Raw genomic sequence first — 19364 nt, 5'->3', positions numbered from 1 at the left:
AGTGTGGATATGATTGTTCGTTTCCCATTGAAGCAAATTTTCAATATTCTAATGACATAATGTCTTGTAATGAAGCACCAATCATGTTTTGGCATGCCACAATTAAAAGCAAACTATTTTCATATATATATATATATATACACATATATATAAAGTGTTTCATAAATCACTTTAATGAGATTATATCTTACCAGTTTAATTGACGGATGACAGAGCTCCTCATGTCATAGTTCACATTAGTAAGAAGCTCATCTCAAACTCTAAAATCTACCTTTATTAGGAGAAATTGCAATTTATATTCTGTTGTTTACTTTTATTAATAATTTTCAAGGCACCCATCAGAATGTAAAGGGGAAAAACCTAGTTGGCCTTGTGATTCGGCCTAAGATTTTTATCTTTTGTGGTCCTCTTAATCAAATAATTGAATCCACTTTCCACGTGTGTGGTCCACGCATCCAGCACGTGTCCATTCTCATTGTGATGCTGCCGTGGTCCATAACCAAACATTTTTGTCAACCTTTTTATTTTTTTTGGAAGAAACTAATACTTTCTATTTCAATAAGGCTAAGTAAGGTAAAAGTTCACTATGCCCTAATGCTCATTAATTTAGAAGATATTTTTAGTAACATTTTATGAAAAAAGAAAAAAAGTAATTGACTTTTTTGACATTTTTTTAATTTATATTTCTCGTTAAATTAGTATAAAAAATTTCCTAAAATGATACATTAATAAACATCTTTAAGAACACCCGTTAACCGAACCGTATAAGTAATAACACAAAAATTTTCATACTTGTTAAGATGATATATTGTGATTAGTATACAATATAAATTATGTTATTGACAATGAGACCCATATAAAAATAATATTGTACTACTCACAACTTATTATTTTAACAAATTGTAAAATATCAATTATATTGTATAGCTATTTTTTCTATATGGGTTTATGGCTCTCCGTGTCGACTTTAAAGAGTTCCACCCAAAAGGTAAGATACAAGGAAAAGTGTACACGTTGATAAAAAATTTCAACCAAATATAAAGTGATTTTGATTTGATATGAGACCACTTTCTAGCCATTCTTATTCTTATCAAATGTATAATCTTTATTACTATTAAACATCACTTTTTATTTCTCTTTGATAGATTTTTCACCTTGAAATGGTTGGCGGAACATTTTCTATCTTATTATGGGTGAGCCAAACAAGGCATGGTTGGCACGCATGAAAGAGATAAGGACGAAATCCACCTCAACAGGCTAGAAAGAGCCGAACTAGCTTATGTAGAAGAAAACATTGACTATATCTTGACAAGATCGTATCTAGTGAAATTCATGTATGACATCAATTTTTTTGTTAAATTATTAGCATTAAAAGGATTGTTAAATTGTGGATTATTTGAAGTATAGACTGATCTTATTTGATTTTTTTCCCTCCTTTTTACATTATTTTGATTTCCAATTGCAACTAATGAAGCTAACTAAGATCATTGGACTTAATAATGTTAGGCTAAAGTGCAAACTACAACCTTAAAGTATAGAGATCTTTAGATTTTACATAATGAAATTTTAGAATTTATATTTTACCTCATAAGATTACAATTTGTTTGCTTCAGCAACCTTCGATGTTCATATTTTTTGTTAAGTTCCATATAAACTTACTATGCTTGTTTAGTTCTTTTAATAAAATGATGCCACATGACATAATGAAAATGACGTGATATTATTTTATTAGACAAACTTACGTGACATTTAGTGAAAAATATGAACAGAAAAACTACTGATGTAAATGAAATATAAATTCAAAAAGTAAAATTCAAATTCTGAATTTCTAAAATATAAAATCTAAAGACCCCAAACTAAACTTTAGGATATAGTTTACTCTTTAACCTCACGTTTGCTATGGTTATCCTAATCACTAACTTAGTTGTATTTAAACTATAAAATAATGAAATAAAGCTATCCTATTTTATTTTAATTTTTTTATAATTCTTGGTCCCATTTGGCCATATAATTGGATGTTCCCGAAGGGATTGGGAGACTGGTCATAGGTACTAGCCAATTAGAAAATATGGGTTGCTTTCAAACTTGGCGACTGTTACCCAAATGTCATATCTTATAATGATGTGCATTCAAAGTGAGTGGGAAATCTATACTCCAATCACGGAAGAAATCGGTGCCCTTTGTGTAAATGAACTCATTATCCAACTAATAATTTATAGTTTTCTCAAACCAAAAAAATAAATAAATAAAAACAAATAATTTATATAAATAGTTGCCATTGGACAAAGACTATACTCATGTGCGACTTCTAGAAGACCTAGATGCACTAATTATGATAAACTTGTTTTAATAGAAAATATTCCAAGTCTAGCTAAATATACTATTTACGTACGTGAGGTTCAGGAAATTTAGGTTTTCTATTAGATTTATATTCTCTGCATGGGCATTACCAATTAACAATTTTTTGATTTTTTTTCCATCATGTTTCTTTTTTTGGGTCAGGGCACAAATACAATAATACTAAATATAGCTAATAGCTGGGTGAAAACTATGTGAATAGAAAGCAGTTCATGAGAAGAGACACTATAGCTGGCATGTTGTTATCATGTTTGTAAGGTTCATCCACAAATTGTTTTCAAGAATAAATTATAGAAATACATGAACTTTATTGTCATATATAATTTTTTTTTCTTTTTTAAATTTCTATGGCTACAACTTCAAGGATGACCCCAAAAATGCCATCTAATTAATCTCAAAACTTATTTTGGTCTTGTTATTTGAAAATGTGGCCCTATGACTTAATGACATTCTGTCCATTCATTCGAGTTTAGATCCAAAGATTAAATCCCCAACCAAATACAAGTAAGCTAGAGCCAATTTCCATCCCATCCAACCACAATATATCGTCAAAGGGATTTATGAGGGCTGTATACGTTTCTCAAATGGATTTGTGATTTTTACCTCAAAAAAATATTGTGATTTTCCTTTTTTTGATTGAAAATTTCCCTTCAAAAAAGGTTTACGAACTTCTATCCTCATGACATTGCCTTATTTTTTGATAAATTGTAATTACATTAAGAATTAAAAAGTAGTACGACAATCACACCTACAAGCTTCCAGAACCACAGGAGGCTGATTGAATTTAATTATTACAAAAGAAACTAATTTCAAGAATAACAAAAAATTTAGCAACAGAATGAACTGCTGAGTTAAAAGATCTCCTAATCAAGCAAACCTCGCAAATAGCAAAATACAAACTTAAATGAAAAGCAGTAGAAATAACCCTCTTTAGCCAGAGCATCAAATTGACTTATTGTGACATGGTGAATAGGTCATCTTTTATGAAAAAGGAAAAAAAAGAAAAAAGCATTTGGTAACGTGAATAGGTCATCTTTTATGAAAAGTATCCTGTTAAGAAACCAAAGAGGAGGCATCCAGTGGCTCAGTATGTCTAACCAAATTTAGAAAGGTCATAACTTTGAAGGCCATGATGATAACTTTGTGTTTGCTTGTCAATTAATCTTATCTCACTGGTGAAATATTTTTTATTTATTTCACGAGACACGTAACTTCAAAATCTACCACAATAGAAAAACTATGATACATGCATGGACTAAAAGGTTAAAAAAATGTACTGATGTTGAAAATTTTTTGGTCAGTGATTCCCCCTATATACCTATAAATCTATATTCCATTACTTAATGCATGAGTAAACTTAAATAAATGAGATTAATGTCTTTGATCAGAGTGCTTGGTCAGAAATGTGTAACCCAAACTTCTTACATTTTAATCTAACCTTACTTACCCTTGAATTGCTAAAAATTAAAGAAATTAAGGTGTCTTGAGCCGTGCACATAATCTTATTTAAGCATCAGTGCCCTTGATTTACGGTCTCATTTATCTTAAAAAAAAAAAAAAAATCACCACGCTCTTATTGGCAAAAAGAAAAATTAACTAACTTTTTGGACAGTTTTTTTTTTATATATATTTATTATAAAATTAGTATTAATTTTTTTAAAAATAACCCATTAACAATTACTTTAAAAACACTAATTAACCAAACCTTAAATATAATAAGTTTGAGCCGACCTAGAGATTAGAGAGTCAAATCTAAAAATAGGCCTTTTCAATAGGCCCAATTGAATCCACTAAAAGTAGGCCTTTTCAACAGGCATAAAGACAATAGGTTCCAAGGTAATTTCATAAGTCAAAAATAATTGGGCCGTTGCTATACTTTCTGGAAAAGCTGAGGTTAATGATTTTTTTTTTTTTAATCTTTAAAAATGAATTTAAGTCTTATTATATGATTTATGTCGTTTTTGTGTCGGCTGAAAGTAACATCCTAGCTTAGGAGGAAGTATACCTTGTTTCGGATGTGTGCTTCCTCCCACTCACAACTAAGTGAGTTCCACTAGTTGTGAGAATGCATACACCCAAAACGTGGTGTATTTTTTCCCAGCATAGCTAAGCATATCAATTATTCTTAGAACTTTAAACATAACTTAATCAAAACATTTTTAATATATATATGTGTGTATAAATGCCTTAAAAAAAAAAAATTTTGTTGCCTTGGGGAATATGTTCTCCATTTTAACAGTAAATCAACAAAATATTATAGTTTTTATGTTGATGAGAATTTCAAACTTGATGTAACATAGCTTTCCCCAAGGAATAATTTGCTCATCTCCATTGAATTTAGCTTGTGCGGCTATTGTATGTCGTTGAGAATTTCAAACTTGATGCAACATACCTTTCCCCCAAGGAATAATGTGCTTATCACCATTGAATTTAGCTTGTGCGGATTCTTTTAAAATTAAAATTAAAATTAAAAAAAGCTTGTTCGGATATGGCATGTCTTATTGTTTATCAAATTAGTTTTTTTTTTATGGAGTATTAATAATTTAATAACATTCACAATTCCCATTAAAAAAAACCATTCAAATTTTTTTTTTTTTTTTTTTTTTTGAGTTTTATATGTTCCACTCTTGATTATGTGAGCATCAGTTTGCAGGCCCTCCACTCTCCAAGCAAGCAAACCCATTTGTTTATGTCACTATTTCCACTAGGGATTTTAGTTTTTATTAAATTTGAAAAGGGCTTTCAAAAGTAATACAGATAACTTTTATTTATTTTATTAGTTTTATTAATGCTGAAAACTAACACTGGATATGCAATTTTCATATCTACTATATATGATGAGAATAAACATGAAATTGTCACAAACCGACTACGCAGTTCACTTGTCTGCTACACCAATAATTAATTAAAGGTACAAAGTATTTCTCCAAATCATGTTGAATTAATTACACTATTCTTGTAAATTAAATTGCATGATTTATTAAAGGCAAAAATGCAAAATTGACCCTCTAACTTTCACGTTTTTTCATTTCAGTCTTCTAACTTTCAGTTTTGTCAATTCAGTCCTCTAACTTTCAATTTTTGTCAATTCAAGGCTCCGTTTCAAATCTGTTACTGCTACCAAAACGACGCCGTTTTCAAGGTTTTTTTTTTTTTTTTTTTTTTAATTCAGAATTAAAAGAAAAATCTGAAAAAAAAAAAAAAAAAAAACATTAAGGGACGTCGTTCCCCTTCCCTGAATCAAAACAAAAAAAAAAAAAAAAAAAGGGATTCGTCCCCTTCACTGAATCAAAACGAAAAGAAGGGATTTTATGTTTGGTTTTTATGTGAGAGTTTAAACCTGTTTAGCATCTTGGGTATGTTTGGAAGTTGGAACAAGAGTACTAAGCTGATGGTTTGATAAAAACATATTGGAATTCAGAAAAGCAAACATTCTAAAAGGATACAAACCTTCAAATTTTCTTAGAAGCTACGCCATATATAACACAAAATCCAGATTTCCATCTAAGCCAAGTAGCACGACTCCAATTCCAAATATACTAAAGCTTCTCTAAGTTGCCAATAAATTTAGGAAAAGAAAAAACCAGCAAAACAACATGTGAGAAAATATCATACTCTAAGATATTCAAGTCAAGAAAATTCAACCCCATTATCCAAAACATAAAACAGAGACTAAGACGCAATTACAAAATTTCTAATTTCTTTTCCTCCTCTTTCCCCTCCAATTTCTCTGCAAACAAACAGACCCAAATGCAAGAAAAAAAAAAAAATACCAACACAATCTATCAATTCATCAAACAGTTACCTTTGACGAATACTGAAAGAGCTTCCCTCGCTTAGCAAATCCCAAAAGCAAATCACGAAACCAACTGAGCCTAGAGGACGGAACCAAAGCAATCAAAATAGGCAAAGTCCTAGCAATCCAAGCCGTCCTTTTTTTTTTTCCGTTTTGATTCAGTGAAGGGGAACGAATTCTTTTTTTTTTTTTTTTTATTCAGGGAAGGGGAACGACGACTTGCCTTAATGTTTTCTTTTTCTTTTTTCTTTTTTGCAGATTTTTCTTTTAATTCCGAATTTAAAAAAAAAAAAAAAACCATGAAAACGGCGTCGTTTTGGCAATAGTAATGGCAGCAGTAACAGATTTGTAACGGAGTCTTCAATTGACAAAAATTGAAAGTTAGAGGACTGAATTGACAAAACTGAAAGTTAGAGGACTGAAATGAAAAAACGTGAAAGTTAGAGGATCAGTTTTGCATTTTTGCCTTTATTAAATTATTTAAATAAGTTATATGACTATTAAGTATGATGTATGTGAAAAGCTATAAGAAAATAAACATGCTTCAAGAGATGATAGCCCATAATTCAAAAAGGAGTTCCTGAACTCACAAGGAAAACTTTAGGATTACCAATCGCATTCCTAAGACAACTAAGAGATACTAAAAACTCTATTTCGTGTTAGGCACAAAATTAAGCTAGAAAATATGGAAAAAAAAAAAATTACCCAAAATTTTGCAAAATTGAGAATATTACAAAATCACAACTTATGGCTTCTTAGGGATGTCCATTATAGACAAGAAATTATTCTGATTTAATTGAAAGTTTTAACAAAAAGTAAAATAACCATAAGTAGCAAAAATGACTAATTATAGGCCTAAACAAAGAAATGTGTGTGAAAAAGCAACATAGGTCATTGCCAAAAGGCAAAGAATTCTAAAGCTCACAACAAATCCCTTTAATTCACCAAATTTCATGTAATTTCCGTCATCAGCTCCAATGATCTCTACACTTCTTACATATTAATTCATGACGATCTCTCAATTCAAGGAAAGTCTGTGTTGTTCGTTCTACATCAAAGTAGGTTATATGACTAAAAGTATATGAGAGATGCTACGTTTACAACATTTTTACAACAAATCACAGGTGGCTAGTTGTTATTGGTTTAAATTTGAAACTAACAAAATTACTTTTTTGCCCTAACAATAACAACCAGTAACAACCTTCCACTTAGGATTTGTTGTAAAAATGTTGTAGACATATCATTTCTCAAAAGTACATGTATATATTTTTTTTAGTTGCAATGTTGTGGATTGGAAAAAATTTCCTCTAAATTAGTTCGGAACAAAACTCTTTCTTGGATTCACGCACCGTCTGGATGGTAGGACAGCACCAATGATCTAAAGTAGGTCACATGCTACACAAGTCATGTTCTTGCACATAATAATCATAGTATATATAAACTTAAAAATTCACCACAAGCTCCCACTGTAATAATCTCCTTCTGGTTCTTATGATATTCACCAGTTACTTTCACTGTTCTGGTTGACCACTATTTATATTTAGAATTTTGTAAGAGAAGAAAAGTAAGGGGAACTGAGATTATAGTCATCATGTGTTTCCTTAGATGCTTTTGAAGTGAAAACCACTATCATTTCCGCAAAGAACTTATTTTGGCCATTTGGTGATGAAAAATGTCCCTTCAATTATGATAAAGCAACAAACAGGAAATAAATTAATTGAAAATAAAGACAAATTCAAAATGGCATACTGAGAATATTTTTTCTTAGTAAGAAATTAATGAACTTAAAGATCTATCTCAATTCAACTCCATTTGTGAGCCCAAGGCTTAGGGTCCCTTTGATTTATAGATTCTGAACTCATAAATCAGTTTTGGTAAATGGATTCATCAAGAAATTTATCAGTACTGAAACAAGTTATTCATTGTAATAATGGATCTCTCTCTCTCTCTCTCTCTCTCTCTCTTGTGGTTGCCCTGGCCTTAATGTAACATATCACGCATTAATAACCCTACAACACCATTCTGTAAAAATGACCTTAGGTAGTCATGACACCCACAAACTCACAACTAAATTAGTCTCCCATCAGTGGCCAATATTCTTCCAAGTGCAGTTCTTAATTTCTGGTTCTCTCATCATTGATAGTCCCATATTTATGTTATATATATATTATCCTTTCTAATAATGAACCATTAAGGCTTAGTGAAACTTGCGTATGGACTGCACCACTGAGTTGAATTATACAGTGTCCACTAGTTCACTGGCAAAAAGTCAACACAACATTAAAGCCATCGAGTAGCCTGACTCCTAAGCAAGTAGGTCTATCATATAGAGTGGTACCCTAGGAATTAAAGCCATCCTCAGTCTGCTTAAATTCCATGAATAAGTTATAAAGTCAAATGACCTTCATTGGGTCATTACATAATGTTGATTTCAGTATTTAACAGTTGAGTGTTACAAGACCTGCAGATGGAGAGGGGTTGATTGGTTGAAGAAGGAAAGGATCCCTTCCAATAGAATCTTTGGATGCTATCCTATTTTTAGTCAAATGTGGTGATACTTATTTTATTTTTAAGTGCCACACGTCTAATATCTAAATAAGATTTTGAGAAAATTGGAGGATTTAACAGGAGAAGATCTACATATATAGAGCGAACTTTTTTTAAAGCCCTGAAGTCCTAATCCCAATTTGCGGCAGCTGAGTTCTAGGACTAGGAGCATGTAAGTTGTATCCGACTTACTGTTTGAAGCTTACTTTTGCATTATGAGTTGTTAACCTATTATCATGAATGGGCAAGAGTTGGGTTTACTGCTCTTGTGCATTGGATCTGCCATAATGTAGACACGTGACAATTATTTGACACGTGTTCAAATCTTAACGAGTCCAATGCATTAGAGCACTAGACCCAAGCCAATTCCGTCATGAATAGCATGATTTAGAATAAATGAATTCCCTTTCATGTAATCAAAACTTTCAAATTAATGAGGATAAACAAACTCATTAAAAAAAAATCACACATTAAAGTGAACATAACTAGTTCATTGAATACCAAGAGGCAAGAGCCTCCCTTATAAGAAGAATTATATTTCAAATCTCTCCTCTTTATTTGTGAAACACCCCCCCCCCCCTCCCCCCCCCCCTCCCCCCCCCAAAATAAAATAAAAAATAAAAAAAGGCTCAATGAAAAAAAAAATATGAAGGAATGTGATGCACAAACCTCTAAAGTCTAAACTAGGATTAATAGATTGGATTAGATATATTGCTCTACATTTCGGCTTCCAAAACACTTCACACAATGCAAGCCTGAGTTGCAATCAGTCTTTTAAGCATGTTCTCCTACTTGCTAAAGATTGAAAACAACTATAAAGTCTTATCCCAAAAAGGCTAAAACTACACGCTTGGTTTGGTCATCCCAAAAGGGCCAAAACTGTTATGAATTCTCAACATGATTTCCTTTTTACTATTATATCGTATGCAAAATTATATCCTATGTTACATTCTTACTTAATATCATTTTTTAGTATTCTTAGTAATAATGCTATTTTGGGATGTTTCTAAAAAAAAATTGCTATTTTAGGTCTTTCTCTATCTATTTTTGTTCTCTCAACTTAAATCAAATTACTCTTCTTTAAGTGCATTAATCATTCTCTCTTGTAGATAACCAATCCATCTCAAGTGATTCTCTCAAACTCAAAAGTGATGGGAGTTCCTTGCTGGGGAATAGGATAATCATGTCTAATTACACACCATACTTCGTAACTCTGGATTGAGTTCTCAAATACCTTAGCCCTAGATTGAGTTCTCAAATACCTTTCTTCTTTTTTAGTAAGATAGTAAGATGGCTTCTGTCCACCAACTTAGATTGATCCATCACAAAACAAGCTGCCCAACTTAATTAGACATGATGATTCTTTAATTTATTATGACAAGCATGTAATACCAATCGAAACTAATCCTAAATATAAGTCACTTTCTAATTTGAAAGACGATCTTAAAAGCAAACAGAAAATAATGCTTCAAAATGAACAATCACATTTCAAAATGACATGAAGAAAAGGCCACCGAAACTCTCCAAGACCACCACAGTTGAACTGGTCTGTGTGAAAGCGTCCAATTTGACAAAACTGTTATAACAAATAATGAATTTTTTCCTTCTTCTCTTAATTAGTGATTAAGAGTGCCATTAAAATGTATAATAAATGGGTTACCTTAGTCTCGGTTAGTTTCCTTTTCTTTTCCATGAAATTAATGCAGAAAAAGATCACAGGTAATAGTAGTACATCTATATTCATAATGACAAGAACAGGGCTGAAAAAGCAGTCCCTAACAGCCACCGCAATTGAAGTGGCTTGGTATTTACATAACCAAAGCCAGAGTCATGTGCTACTGCTGCAGGTCTAGCCGCTGGGGCAACTTTTGCCTCAGGAATGTCACATACTCCAAATGTCACATTTGCCTGCATGTAATAATCAAATTTTTACAAGTTAAAATAGAAATTTATCATAGCCTTCCATTTTAGTAATCTCCTATTAAGTTGTGACATTTTATCTTTATTAGTTCTTTTCCTAGTCAATCATTATCTTCAAGCATGTTGATGATTTCTATACTAAGACAATCATAAGAGAATTTGAAAAGAATTGGAACTAAAAGTAGGCCGTGCCAGGCAAACCTTGCAATTGGCAATATTTCCACACCCACAAACTAAGTGGCCATTTGCCACATCCGTTGCTTCTGGTGCACCACCACCATCACTCCTCTGAAATATTCATATACAAATGAATTACACTTTCTTTAATCTATTTGCTTTATTAGCAAGTTGATTTTAAACATAGTATCCATATGCCATACCTTGTAAAAATCAACAGTAATGAAGTTGGGCCATCGTTTACCGGCTGCTGCATAGCAGGTGTTCACCATGCTAAGCAATGGAGCTGAATTATCCTTACAAGCTTGAGTTACATCTGGCAAATCTCGGAAAAAGTTCACTAGGATCAAAGACCTTGATGTTGAGTTCATGGGAGGTGATTCTGCCCGATTAGGACATGAACCAGCTATCATTCCACCTTTCCCATCTGTAGTTTCAAACCTCAATAGAATTAGTTCTCATAATTGAAATTGTGCATAACTTAGATACAATTTGTTATATGTTGTACCTTAGATTCCCCAATTAAATATAAACACGTGAATGCATTGAAATTAATTGTTCTCCAAAAAATGACATTGTTTACGCTACATTCCTCAATACAATCATGTTTTGAATTTAATTAGTACACCTAAGGCACTATACCTAAATTTGAACTTAGATGTCCTCAGCCAACTAAAGTCATAGAGGAAGAGAATATATACAACTCACATTGGTTTTCTACCACATATCTCCATTCGTAGGCAATCCCTTCAGAAGCCTCCTTAGATGCTTTTGAAGTGAAAACCAATAAACGCTGATTTTTCTGGACCATATCATCTACTGTTGGCCAATCTCTACCATTTTGTGGCATTTGAGATACAGGAAACCAGTATTTCCTCAGGCCAGCAGCATCAAACACCTTAGTCAGGCCCTTTGGTGATGTAACATAGTCTTCAATGAAAATGGTGACAATCTCTGATGGGTTTGCATCAAGAAAACTTTGGATCTCTTTGAGAACATTGATGGCAGGTTGCTGGTGAATCAGGTGTCAGATTAACTATGTGTTTAAGAAGACTATATATGCAACTCTAAAGGATAAAACTTAAGAAATTTCTGGAAATAGTCCTCAAGTCATGTGGTTCCCAGGCACCAATTCAAGCAAACTTACAAAAGCTGTGTAGTTGTAGCACTGGCCACCGTAGGAGTGACATAACCAAATGTCATTGTTGAAGTCATACATATCAAGCATCAACCCTCTAATACCATCCTGCAAGAGAAAACAACTTCTAACAAAGGCTTATCAAAATAAACTTCAATTAAAAAAAAAAAGCATGAAACTACACAGACAGCTTCTCTTTGATTTAGAAAGGCTTAGGTCAAGTTTTTAAAATTCCTGAAAAGACCCATTCTAAAAAAAAAAAAAGAAATCAGAAAATAGTAGAAAATTGCAAATGACTAATCATACTATATCACAATCATACAAAATTACCTCCAAAAAGGAACCAAAAGAGAGAACATCAGGGGCACACCATTGAGTACCCACTGAAGTTTTCTTGGTTATAAAATAATTTGAAGTCTAAATGCATATCTAAATCTTGTAATCACTTTACTCAAAATAATTAACCCAGAAATAATATTCTTTGTATTTTGAAACCTCAAATCTTACATCAATTGGGGCAGCATAGTTGCGCAGAAAGTACTCAACGGTGTTGAGCAGAAATGATTACATCCCTCGGATTGAATAATTAGTGTGCAATTGTGCTCTGGCAATAGACAATCAAATTCCTTCTCTCCACTAGGTTAAATTTTCATTATTGGCAACTAAATTATTCCCTAGTGGATGTGCTCTATAAATTTTTTTTTTCTTTTTGTCAAAGAAGTGATCGTTATACTTAATAAACTAAGCAGGCATTATGTATGCTTTGGAATCAAAAGGAATAATTCCACTTATTATAAATGATATGGACAGAACATAAACATTGATTAGGTAGCAAAACACCAAGCCTAAACCCTTCTTTATTTTTTTATTTTTTTTTCTGGTAACAGAACACCAATATTTAAGAGGGGGGGGGGGTGGGGCGACCATTTGTGACTAACCTCCCAAAGCGTGTTTTTATTTTTTTTTCTGGTAACAGAACACCAATATTTAAGAGGGGGGGGGGGTGGGGCGACCATTTGTGACTAACCTCCCAAAGCGTGACCTAATAGGGGCGCCCCCCGCTGGAGAATGTTGGATTGAGCCATAACTACTGTGACCGGGGCGCCACAGACCTCACCCTAGCACCCTAAGAGAGCCAGCAGGAGAGGCACAATGCAAGCTAGGAACCCTCCTTCCACACGGTACCACCACGACTCGAACAAGGGACCTTGTGCTTGCACGTGGGATCTCTCCCAACTGGGCCACCCCTCCTGGGGCTTGAGGATGCTTCCTTAAGCAATACTTTACAACCACTGATAGAAAAACAAGCTGTAGAACTTTTATTTTATGAATAAAAGACAAGATTATTCTTGTGGTTCAGCTGGAATAACGGAAGCTGATGATTTCATCAAAGTCATATCACACCTAATGCACTATGAATGCCATGTTGTTCTACAAAAGTAGGTAAAAGGTTTTCTACCATCATAATTGTCACATGTTTTTTCCACTAAGCAAAATTGGACCTTTTTGTATAAACAAGTTCAAGTTTTTCCTTACAAAATTTCTTTTTGGATGATTAAAAGTGCTTTTGGGGTTCTTTCATAGATCATAATAAACAAAAACTTAAAAAACTAAAATCAGTGACATTCCATGTGTCAAACAAATCTTGTTGTCCTAACTCCTAACTGAGTAGGTAAAGAGAAGAAAGCTAACCCTGACAAACCTCATAACTAGTTATTCATTTCATATTAAAAATCCAGCTATGCCTTTAGTTGATGAATTAATTATTCTAATAAATATAAATCCAACCACTATAGTTCAGTTGAAAGAATATATTCCCACATCCAACACATTTCCTAGAACCCCACAAACGCGTTCAAACACAAATCCTGACGTTTCAGTTTCCTCAGTTTCACACTCAGAGAAAAAGACATTTCCTTTTCTTAAAGAATAAGTTAAGGAAAATCACACATTTACATCAGGGGACATTTTGGTCTTTCAACCATACTAAAACCTTAGCATTTCCGGCAACTAAAATCCAACACACTGAGACAACTGACAACTACCCACCGCCACCGCCACCGCCACAGCCAAAAGAGCTGTCTTTGTTAAATGAAAATAAGGCTGCATTTTCTTTTCTTTTTCCTCAAATTTTCCCGAGAAACAAACAGAATGAAAAAGAGAAAAACAAATAGAAAGTGACGTACATTGAGCTGACTTGTAATAGAGTCTTGCTGGTTTGTAGGAGAAAGGATTACAGAGCCTGTAGCTGACTTCTGTCCCAGCCTAGCAAACGAGTTGTGTGTTGTCAGCCATGAATACCGATTAAATGGTAACCCTTTCACCTAATCAAAACGTTCACTTTCACATTCAAATCGCACAAACAAAGACCAAAACACAAAAAGAAAAGCAAAATTACAAATGGGGTTAAACGTATATATTGTATGGACCTTAGAAGTGGGACTAATAGGTTGGATCCGAGTACATCTTGGTCGAACATTGCCGTTTGTTACACAAGTCTCGCAGTGCAACCCAGAGTCACAGTTACCGTCTGATACGCATGTTTGTCCCTCCTGTTTAAAATGAAAAAAAAAAATAGTAATAATATATAAAACAAGAGAATTTAAAGAAATATTCATCACTTTTTATCAGTGGATGAATAGAATACCTTGAGAGCAGTAGAGCAACCAAAGAGAAGAGCAATTAAGGTAAAGAGAGTGGTATAGATAATGGACGTCTGCAAGAGAAAACAGAGTTTAGACATGCTCTTAGATTTATAAGGGAGCAAGAAACAGAGAAGCATGAAGAAGAAGAAGAATGTTTGCCTTCATTTGCTTTGGTTTTGGATTTTTTTTGGTGTGAGACAGAGATATGTGGTGTGGGAAACTCATGGGAATGTCTCAGTCTCTACATAGACTCCTGGATTCTAGCAATAGTAGGAGTATTTATTAAGATTCAAGGGGAAATGAGGTTTACATTTTTTTTTTTTTTTTTTTTTGAAAAAAAGAAAAAGGTAAAAAGGGAAATGAAGTTGAAGAAGACGAGTGCGATGAGGTGACTCTTGGGAAGTCAAGTAATAAAAGATGTTTTATTATTATTATTATTATTTTTATAAAATATAAATTCTACATTATCTTAATCTAAATATACATAGGCATGAACATTTTTCTTTAAAACTTGTGTTTAAGACGTTACCCTATATACTCTACAAGTATTTATATTTATAAATTGATTATTGCAGTAAAGATATACAGTAAAGATATACAGCGGTGATGCAAACCTTTTTTATGTGTGGTTAATACATATTAAATTGTTAATACTCAATGCCGTGATTATCTACTGTTAACCAAGGGAATAGTGCCAATATTAAGGAGAATATTTTGTTTTTATAATTTAAAACATTAAATAGATACATTTCTTTTTTTTTACGAGCCCTTCTTGTTCTTCACGTGTTAAATTTTTTTGTTTTTATAATTTATTTTTCTAATAATTCAAAATAAGATATATCTCTGTTTTTCTTCTTTTATTGGTTTTTTTTTTTTGGCCATTTTAGACGTACAATAATAAGGTCACAATACTTGTTCCATCCCCCCATCAACTAATAACTATTGTCAACAATTATTTGTCCCAATCCCAACTACTATTGTCACGTTCAGCTTAAAGAAACGCGTTGAGAGCTGACACTATATATCTGTATGTACTGCACCACCCAAGGATACCCTTTTAGAGCATTTTTAGCAAATTTATTAAATTTTTGTACTGTTTAGAGAATGAATAATGACTTTTACCTTTATCTACTCATTTTTTCAAATACACTTTTCAACAGATTCTCTATCCCATTCTTTATCTCATTTAAATATTATTTTTTTCATTCATTATTTATTCTTTTTTTAACAACTACATATCTTTCAACATTTTTTTATTCAACACCTGATTATTATAATAGAAAAAAAAATTGAAGAATGAACAGTAGTCCATCAGACTTGATGAGCTACTGTTCATGAGTCAAAAAAAATTTTGGGTGTAGAGAATCCATTGGAGTAGCTTTTTTTTTTTTTTTTTTTTTTTTTTCCATTGGAGTAGTTTTTTTTTTTTTGTCTCATTCTCTATTATAGAGAATATTTTGCTTTTACATAGGCCATAGAAGATGCACTTACAGCTTGTTCAGTAAAGCCATGATTTAAAGGCTACTAGCCTACTATTAATTACTAGAGTGGTTGGATTCGATGCTAGGCAATAATGAATGCATAAGGAGAGAGATCTCGGTTCAAACTCCGCATACATAAAAAACCAACCAGTATCTTCTTTATTATTTTATTGAGTTGTTTATATTATTTTTAGCATTACTACTGTGAATGATCTAACTTTAACAACAATAAAAATAAATAAATAAATAAATAAAATCATAGCCAGCCTAGTATTAAAAAAGAACATTATTTTGTTTTTGTTGGTAGATGATTGCATCTTAATGTATTAAAAAACAATGATTTTATGTATTTATAATTTGTTAATACTATATGAATGCCTATTTGAATTTTTTTTTTCTTCTGACTCCTTCTAACTTAAAATCTTGTAACCATCCCTAATTTTCTTAGAGAATTGTATTAGTTCATCTACAGAAGTTGCCTAACGTTGCGTATCAATTATTCCTACACAACATACAAAACTTTGTCCTCATGAGAGAAGTACCCTCACAATTACAAGTCACAAGCAAACGCTGCTTTGCCAGGCACGTTTAACTTACTCAAAAACCATAAGTCATACACCAAATTCTACCCCAAAAGACCCAAAAAAAAAAAGAAAAAAGAAAAAAGAGAGTCATGCTCTGAAGCCCAACACCGGCCCCACAGATTCTAGACACTCATCCCCAAGTTCACTCCAAAAAAGACTCATACATTGTATGAGTAAGGCCAATTAATGAGTATATATTTTTTTCTTTTACTTGGAGGCCAAAGTGAGGGTATAAATGAATACTACTAAGGAAAATTTAATAGATGATATAAGAGTGTTGATTTATGAAATAGTTTTAGAAGTTTTTATGGAAAAATTTTTACACCTTGCTATGTAATACCATGATTTAAAGGCTACTAGCCTACAATTAATTACTAGGGCGGTCGGATTCTAATGCTAGGCAATAATGAAAGTGTAAGGAAAGAGTTTAAGAAGCATTATTTGCATGTTCCCGTAAGCTTAACTAGTTAGAAATATATAATTAAAAGATTAAATTTACTATATATTTTAATAGCTTAACTTTTGAAACAATTGGTAATTTAATATGATATCAAAGCAAGAGATATGAGTTTAATCCTTATCTCCTCTTCTCTACCTCTAAAAAACCAATTAATATTTGATAAAGTTTCTTGTCGTTGCATGAAAGATCTCTGGTCAAACTCTGCCTACATAAAAACCAATTAGTATCTTTATATTGATATTATATAAAGAGTAATCATTATAATTCTATTACAAATTTAAAATTCTATTGTATCTAATTTTTTTATAAAAAAAAGCCTTTCCTCTCACTTTTTTATTAGCAAATTACGTCTAAATTTCTCTTTCATTTTCTTTAGGGACAGACCCAAGTGGGGTCCAAGGCCTCCCCCCCGGGGTCCTTTTATTTATTTATTTATACTTATTATATATATAATTTTTGTAGTTGTCCCCCTTCCAAAACCTTAGGCCCCCTCCAACTCAGAAATTTAACAAAAACAATAAAAGCATTCACAATGGTGATTGTATTTTAGCAACAAAAAAAAATCTATTTTACCACATAAAAACCAAAAAAACCATGTGTTATTGGAGAAGATAAAACTAATTGTTTTGTAATACAGTAAACTGGTATAAATATACCAGTTGATCGTAACAAGTTGTTAAAAATAAAATACAATATTTTACTAAAATTATCTCTCTACCTTCAATTAAAAAACTCAAATTCTCTCTCTTCCTTATTATTTTAATGAGTTGTTTATATTATTTTAAATGAAATGGTAAAAGAATAGAACATTTGATATTGGACGTATTGTAAAATGAAGTGGTAAAATAGATAAATTAATTTTTTGAGATGTTAAAAGCTAATTTTTTTAGCATCACTATTGTGAATGCTCTAACTTTAACAAAAAAAAAAAAAAAAAATCATAGCCAGCCTAGTTTAAAAAAAACATTATTTTTTATTTTTTTTGTTTTTTGTTTTTGTTGGTAGATGATTGCATCTTAATGTATTAAGAAACAATGATTTTGTGTATTAATAATTTTTTAATATTATATGGATGCCTATTTAGAATTTTTTTTTTCTTTATACTCTGCCTCTTCTAACTTGAAATCCTGAGTCTGTCCATAGTTTTCTTAGAGAATTGTATTAGTTCATCTACAGAAGTTGCCTAATGTTGCGTATCTATTATTCCTACACAACAAACAAAACTTTGTCCCTATGAGAGAAGTACCCTCACAATTACAAGTCACATGCAAATGCTGCTTTGCCAGGCCCGTTTAACTTACTCAAAAGCCATAAGTCATACCCCAAATTCTACCCAGAAAACAAAAAAGAGTCTTAACCCAAAGCCCAACACCAGCCCCACACATTCTAGACACTCATCACCAAGTTCACTCCAAAAAAGACTCATACATTGTAGGAGTAGGGCCAATTAATGAGTATTTTTTTTTTTCTTTTACTTGAAGGCCAAAGTAAGGGTATAAATGAATACTATTAAGGAAATTTTAATAGATGATATAAGAGTATTGATTTATGAAATATTTTTAGAAGTTTTTATGAACAACTTTTACACCTTGTTATGTAATACCATGATTTAAAGGCTACTAGCCTACAGTTAATTACTAGGGCGGTCGGATTCTAATGCTAGGCAATAATGAAAGCGTAAGGAAAGAGTTTAAGAAGCATTATTTGCATGTCCCGTAAGCTTAACTAGTTAGAAATATATAATTAAAAGATTAAATTTACTATATATTTTAATAGCTTAACTTTTGGAACAATTGGTAATTTAATACGGTATCAAAGCAAGAGATATGAGTTTAATCCTTATCTCCTCTTCTCTACCTTTAAAAAACCAATTAATATCTAATAAAGTCTCTTGTCGTTGCATGAAAGATCTCTGGTCAAACTCTGCCTACATAAAAACCAAATTAGTATATTTATATTGATATTTGTGAGAGTGCTTTTTTTCTTAGCACACAGGCCCAAGTAGAGACAAGGATCCCGGGCCCAAATACTTGTTGTTTTGATGGACTGGGCTTGATTCACCGCAGCTAAATGAGGCTGATTACGAACCAAGTTGTGCGCAAGTCATATAAAGCTCCTCAAGATGAAAAATGCAATTCCTCTTAGTACCCTGGGGCGTACTGTCGTGAGATCCCGGGCATACTGTCGTGGGATCCCGGGGCGTACTAGGCCTGTAAGAACCCAGAAGCTCTGGTTTTCTGAACTATATAATCTTTTTC

The 19364-nt window shown here is 32.3% G+C and overlaps 1 protein-coding gene across 1 annotated transcript; it reads right to left on the bottom strand.

The window, feature by feature from the left end:
* Nucleotides 1-10162: 10162 nt before the first annotated feature.
* LOC111996115 (PI-PLC X domain-containing protein At5g67130) lies at nucleotides 10163-14886 on the bottom strand. Its single transcript, XM_024028053.2, has 9 exons — nucleotides 14741-14886; nucleotides 14584-14652; nucleotides 14366-14488; nucleotides 14123-14260; nucleotides 11946-12044; nucleotides 11507-11810; nucleotides 11002-11225; nucleotides 10823-10909; nucleotides 10163-10609 (listed from the first exon to the last, which is right to left on the bottom strand). Exons 1-9 carry the CDS (start codon nucleotides 14804-14806, stop codon nucleotides 10442-10444), a joined length of 1278 nt encoding a protein of 425 aa, XP_023883821.2. The 5' UTR covers nucleotides 14807-14886; the 3' UTR covers nucleotides 10163-10441.
* Nucleotides 14887-19364: the final 4478 nt, after the last annotated feature.

This window comes from Quercus suber, unplaced genomic scaffold, assembly GCF_002906115.3.
Source record: "Quercus suber isolate HL8 unplaced genomic scaffold, Cork oak 2.0 scaffold_374, whole genome shotgun sequence".
Taxonomy (NCBI): Eukaryota; Viridiplantae; Streptophyta; class Magnoliopsida; order Fagales; family Fagaceae; genus Quercus; species Quercus suber.
The sequence above is the reverse complement of the archived record's forward strand: the minus strand, read 5'-3'. Positions and strand labels throughout refer to the sequence as shown.

What these genes read in the sequence shown, in the direction of transcription:
- LOC111996115 (XM_024028053.2), bottom strand. Translation starts at nt 14,806, where the DNA reads ATGAGTTTCCCACACCACATATCTCTGTCTCACACCAAAAAAAATCCA. An exon ending in GTTGCTCTACTGCTCTCAAG is followed by an intron (nt 14,489 to 14,583) that starts GTATTCTATTCA and finishes CATTTTAAACAG; the next exon opens with GAGGGACAAACATGCGTATC. An exon ending in GCTACAACTACACAGCTTTT is followed by an intron (nt 11,811 to 11,945) that starts GTAAGTTTGCTT and finishes CTGATTCACCAG; the next exon opens with CAACCTGCCATCAATGTTCT.